This window comes from Pteropus vampyrus, unplaced genomic scaffold (assembly GCF_000151845.1).
Source record: "Pteropus vampyrus isolate Shadow unplaced genomic scaffold, Pvam_2.0 Scaffold12, whole genome shotgun sequence".
Lineage (NCBI taxonomy): Eukaryota > Metazoa > Chordata > Mammalia > Chiroptera > Pteropodidae > Pteropus > Pteropus vampyrus.
The window spans coordinates 6,171,874-6,177,970 of record NW_011888793.1 but is presented as its reverse complement, the minus strand read 5'-3'; the positions used below and the strand labels follow the sequence as shown (position 1 = coordinate 6,177,970).

The following is a 6,097-nucleotide window of genomic DNA, read 5'->3' as shown; positions in this document are numbered from 1 at the left end:
AGATAATGTGGCACCATTATATTCTTAGGAGTAAGCAAAACAGGCATAAAAGTCAGCTAGTATCCCCCACAGACACCCATTGTGTCTATGAAAGTCCACAAAATCTTCTCAAGAATCATCTTAAATGATAGATGTTCTTCATTCTAGGAAGATTTTCATGCGATTATAACTGTCCTATCTGAGGGCCAACAAAACATACTTATACGGTTTTCATGAGTTCCAAAAAAAAAAAAAAAAAAAAAAAGACCACCCAAAGGTACACTTGGGGCTTCCCATTTGTTTCAGAGGCCCCCACTGAGTCTTTCAGTGACTCACAAGAAAGACTTGCAGGACTCAGCATATAGTTGTACTCACAGCTATAGTTTATTACAGGATCAGCAAGGAAGAAAGACACAGGTGGAGTCCGAAGAAGTCCACTTACAGGCTTCCTATGCTCTTTCCCTCCCATAAGCAGACACACTAAGTACGCTCCCGTCTCTACTAGCAAAAAGTACAGTGATACACGTGCAATATTCCCACTCAGAGGAGCCCATTAGAGACTCAGCAACAAGGTTTTTATTGGGACGGGTTATGTGGACACTCTGGTAATTACCAAAATTTCAGACTCCCAGAATAAAGCAGATGTTCACTATTAATTACAGAGTTTGCACAGTCTAGGCATAGTGAATCATCCTATTCATTAGAGAATGGACAGATCATTCCAAAACCCAAGATCCCAGATGCCAGCCAAGGGCCAAATTTGCCAGTGGGACCTTCTAAAGATAGCAGCCGCAGGCTTGCTATATTAAGTCTTTTCTGTATGCAGTTCTTTAAATATTCTTCCAGAATATATGTTGTAGGAAATAGTTTATCTCTATACATGAATAAAGAAAATGTGGTTAGCCTTAATTTGTAGATACTAATATCACTAGAGTTATTACTAGGAATTATCATTTTTAGATGAAAATTACTATTAATAATATTGTTGCTGTTAATTATAGTAGTAATTATTAGTAGTGGGAATATTATTAATTTGTATGATTAAAATATTGCATATTATTTCCAAATAATATTAGTATTAAGCCATTCAGTAATCATTAACATTCTTTGAAAGATTTTAACATGTTGAGATCATGAAAATCTAAGGAGATTCTGGGTTTGGTTCCTTGTCTTATTTTTCTTCTAATCTGCTGTCTTTTTTTTAACAGGACAGACTTTCTGCAGCTTGAAGGAGCCAACCATGGATTTCAGGCGTGTGAAAGACTATTTCTCCTGGCTCTACTATCAATACCAAATCATTAGCTGCTGTGCTGTCTTAGAGCCCTGGGAGCAATCCATGTTCAATACCATCTTATTAACCATTGTTGCTATGGTGGTGTATACTGCCTATGTTTTTATCCCAATCCACATCCGCCTGGCTTGGGAATTTTTCTCCAAAATATGTGGCTATCACAGTACAATTTCTAATTGATCTCGTGTGCATTCTGTGAATTGGCACCGCACTTGTATATGTTGCTTACAACATTGTTTTAGCTAAATACTGTGTCTTCTTTCACTATGTGACCTAAAAAGCTCTCTATTCTCTATGCACTCTTATATCTTGCCTGAAATTTGAAATAGATGTTTCTCTAGGTTCTTTTGTACATATTACATTCTGCATCAGACTATAGGTACTTCAATGACCTTACCTCACATACAGCATATTTTCTCAGCTTAAATCTATCCTTTAGGTTTTTTGGGTTTTTTTTAAATCATGAAATGTCACATAAAAACTTTCTGGAAAGTAGGCTCATAAGAGATCTACCAGAATCATGTTTAAAATGTTCACTTGATACCTATTCTATACTAAAGGATATATTTTTAAAAATTTGTTCATGGCTACTATCGAAAGTATTATATCCTTGTTTACAATATAGAAAAAGATATGAATACATTATATAGGCCCCCTAAAGTCATTTTCTAGTAAACTGCTGATACCTAAAATTCTTTTACTTCAAGTGCAAAAGAATAAGTTGGAGGCAATTATCTCCTTTCGGACATGGTTCATGACTTGTTTCAAATGTCTCTAAAAGTCTGGCTTTATAATAGTTTAAAATCAACAATGTTGATTTTAAATAACCCAGTAAGTATTATAATACAAAATAATTTTACGTATAAGAAACAAAATATAAATTCAGGTATTGTGACTTGTGATGTTGCCTGGCCTTGCATGATGCTGGCAGGGAGGAGAGAGAAAAGAAACTGCTTTCTCTCTGTGTTTTCACTCAGTGGAGTGAGTGGGGGTGGGGAAGCGTGCATTGGGCCACAGGAAGAAAAGCTAATAAATAGGCTGGAAGTAATATTCTACCAGCAGGAACTCAACAGATCCAGTTAAATGTTTTGATACAGTGGCTCCTCTGCAGAGAAAAAAACAAGATTTATTAAATTTCCTTCAAAGTGTTTATCTTAAAAACAATTATGTTTTTAATTATACTGCTGAATCAAATGTGAATGCCAAAGATCGAACCTTGCAGTTTTTCTTTCTTCTCAATAAATATTAATGTTAGTAATTCTGGAGGGTAAAAATGTAAATCGTTTTTAGACAATATTTGCACCCTCGTGGTATGAAAAAAAAAAATTTTTCCAAAGACAGCTAGAGAGAAAGATGTTTGGCATGCCAAATTAACTTGCATGTTTGTTAAAAACACAAAAACAAACATGTGTTTTGAAGATAAACCAGATCTGAACATGTATTTGTTGGTTTTTGCAAAAAAAATTTAGGTCTAATTTTATAAATAAAATATCTACCTCCAGATATGCTTTTCCCTCATAGTGTACTATATAGGTGCCTAAATCCATATTTCTTCCCAAAATTATCATTTCTCACTAATGCAGGTGGCAACTGATCTTAAAATGATAGGGTAAAACTAACATTTATCAAGGGTCTACTCCATGGTGGACATGTTTTACATTTTTGAAGTAGGTATTAAGGTCTACCAGTTACGGGGAAGGAACTTGGAATTTGGAAAAGATACATTCCTCATTCAAGGACCTTCAGCTACTAGTGGCAAAGCAAGGGAGCGTATCCAAGTCAGAACTACACGGGGCTCTGAAATATTTGCCACATGGGAACCCATGGGAGGTCAGCGTGAGCGAATGAAAGTTGAAGGGCTGGGAGTCACTAAAATGTTGGAAAGCAGTACACCAGCAAACAAAAGCAGTAAGAGGTATGAGGAGAGAGCTGAGGTCAGAAAAACAATAAGCCCAGTTCCCAGTTTTTGCCTTTTCTGCTTACCCTAGTACTGTGTTCACCATTTCTGTGCTGTCCAGGCACATATGCCTGTTTTGAAGGATTGCTTTCACTTTTAAATATTTAACAGAGGATTCTCAGTTAAAGCATAAACTTGGAAGTGTTCTCAGTTCACAATGATTCAATACCCTTATTACATGGACCCCTGCTAAGTACTCCTGGAATTTAATCACAAATATACTGCACTGACCTTCTTAAAATCCCCTCTCTAAAAATAAGAATTAGAACAATGTGAATAGACACAGCAAAGCTTAATAAAGGATATTGTAAACCACTGCCCCAGGATGTCGCTTTGAAGGTAAGTATTTCCTCTGAACAATCAAAATAATAAATAACAGGGTACGAAAAATATAGTCAAACACAATTTGGAAAAATATCTGCGTGCAGAAGGGAAAAAAGCTCGACCTGCCCTGCCTGCTCTGTCAGTTTTCTAGACCAGACAGAGATGTTCTTTACCTTGACCATATTTAGTCTATATTAGGAACACTTTTTATATGCTTGTCCTTTGCTTCTATTACTTGTATGTTTCAATGATGTGTACAGAACTTTAAAAAAAAAAAGAAAAGAAAAGAAAAGGAAAGCCAAAAGTTTCCTGGTTTAAATATGCTTGCATTTGTCACTCACTGAAGTAGGACTCATAAAATGTCCCTTCACTGGTATTAGCCAAGTCAACAATTGATTTTATCTACTTGTGCAACAAAAACCACAAAATGTCAAGAAATAAGTCAGTTTTAACATCAAGATAACACTGGTCAGTCTTTATTAATAAGTCATGTGTGCAAAAAAAAGTTACTAATCCACATTTTCTACTTCTTTCTTCTTCCATCGTTAACACATTTAGTTCCTCTCTCTAGCAGATTATGTGCCCCTGGAATCAGGAAATTTGTCCTTATTTCTGAACCCCCAGTATCTAGCACAGTACCTGGTACAGAGCTCAGCAAGATACATATTCTAGGGAATAAAACAGTCCCCCATACACTGTGACCACACAGAAACAAGGAAGCTCTCAGTATTTGTACGGGCAGACCAGAATGGACAGCTTCAGGCTATCGACCAAAGGAGTAACACTAATTCATTTATTCATTCTTTTAACAAATATATTAAGAACCCACCATGTATTGGTAGAGAAATTGAGAGATGAAAAGATATGTGATGAAAAAGTACAGTAGAAACAAGGTGGTAGGTATTCAGGTATTCATTGCAAAATTCTCTTTAATGGATGTTTGAATGTTTTTTATTAAAAAAACCTCTGGGGAAAAAGTCTACCATATACTATATGTTGAGCTTGCCACTAGGAAACAAAGATGAACAAGACAGAAATAGAAAAAAATCCCTGGATTTGTAAATCATACAATCCTGTAGGCAATAGGATACAAGAATAAAATAAGCAAACAAAATAGTTACAAATTCTGGTAAGGTCTTATGAAACAAATAGCAGAGTACTGGAGAGAAAGCGGAAGGTTTGGGGAGGGTGGAGTACTTGGGGGGCTGCATTAGAGTAAAATCCAAACCTCTCTCAATGCAGGACTTTAAGCAGTGCGGCAATGTGAGAGAGAGGTGATGTTGTTTACACTATAAAATGCTAACACTGGATATTATGTGAGAGCTAGTGGGACATGGGCATGAGTCTGAGCAGGAAGACCTGATACAGGTGATGAAAGCTGAACTAAGGTGGCATCATTGGAGACAGAGAAAGATACACGGTCTGATATGACACATATTTTGGAGCTAGAAAGTCAACATGTCTTGCTTATGGGTTGATTCAAAGTGGTAATTCCATTAAATACACAAAATCTTTGTCTTTAAATATCTAGCTCACCCAAAGGAAACTTATTCCTCACTTTGGGAGTTATTTGAGAGTTGATTGGCTACCCATAAGAAAAGATAGAACCTTTTTGAAAAGTTGAATTCTTTCATATACTTTGACTTTTCTTCCAGTATTCAAAGCTTCACCAATCTCATCAAGAGTCCTTATACTTCTGATTAGAAGAAAGGACTTCTATTTTTCACCATGAAACAGAATGTTATTTCTAGGTACTTTGAATCATCAAAACTAACTAACCAAACTATCAGTATCATGATTGTTCCTAGGGATTAAATTTTCCAACACCCATTCTAGAGCTTGAAAATGCTTTGAGAGCAAACTCTAGAGTTTGGGTTCTTTTTGATTCATTCCTCAATTATTATGCTGACAATAATAAAAGTAATAACATTGAGAAGATTTAATGGTAGGATTAGTGGGACAAAGCTGATCAATTTTTAATTTTAGATATTTGCTTCGAAATTATACGAAAACAGGAGGCAGAAGTTCCAAAATAAAATTACAGTGCTTTCACTATGACCGTCTATTTCTGTAGATTTTTCATTAACAATGAGATGTATTCTATTGATGATATTCACACTTTTAATCATTTCCTTATGAAATTCAAAATTTGAATTGTCCCTTTTTATGAATGGATTTTTGTTTCTCTCTAACAGAGGCAGCGCTTAATCCTGATGTCTGTTTGTGAGGGTTGGGGAGACTGCAAAATAGAGGTGAATGCCCTATGTCCTACCCTCCCAGTCTCTGCCTGGTGCAGCTACCCCCACACACAGCAAGTAAATTCATAAACTCCCTGGATAGCATCCTCCTGATCACTAGGGACACAGCAATTGAGGAAAGCTCTGTGTCACTCAGCTTGGATTCCCGCTCAGTGATAATACAGGAGAAAGGAATGAAGAGGAGGGGGAGAGAGAGAGATTGGGAAGAGGGGAAAAGGAAAAAAAGAAGCATTATCCTTTTGTTTTCTAAGTTTATACTGGAAAAGCTTCATTTCCAAGTAAATTGTA

At 36.1% G+C, this 6,097-nt stretch overlaps 1 protein-coding gene across 1 annotated transcript; it reads left to right on the top strand.

The window, feature by feature from the left end:
• Window positions 1-1,190: 1,190 nt before the first annotated feature.
• On the top strand, window positions 1,191-3,539 carry LOC105305298 (serine palmitoyltransferase small subunit B). The gene has a single exon (XM_011379828.2). The coding sequence runs from the start codon at window positions 1,220-1,222 to the stop codon at window positions 1,448-1,450; it is 231 nt and encodes a 76-aa protein (XP_011378130.1). The 5' UTR covers window positions 1,191-1,219; the 3' UTR covers window positions 1,451-3,539.
• Window positions 3,540-6,097: the final 2,558 nt, after the last annotated feature.

Excerpts from the sequence above, each read along its gene's own strand:
- LOC105305298 (XM_011379828.2), top strand. The coding sequence starts at position 1,220 with ATGGATTTCAGGCGTGTGAAAGACTATTTCTCCTGGCTCTACTATCAA.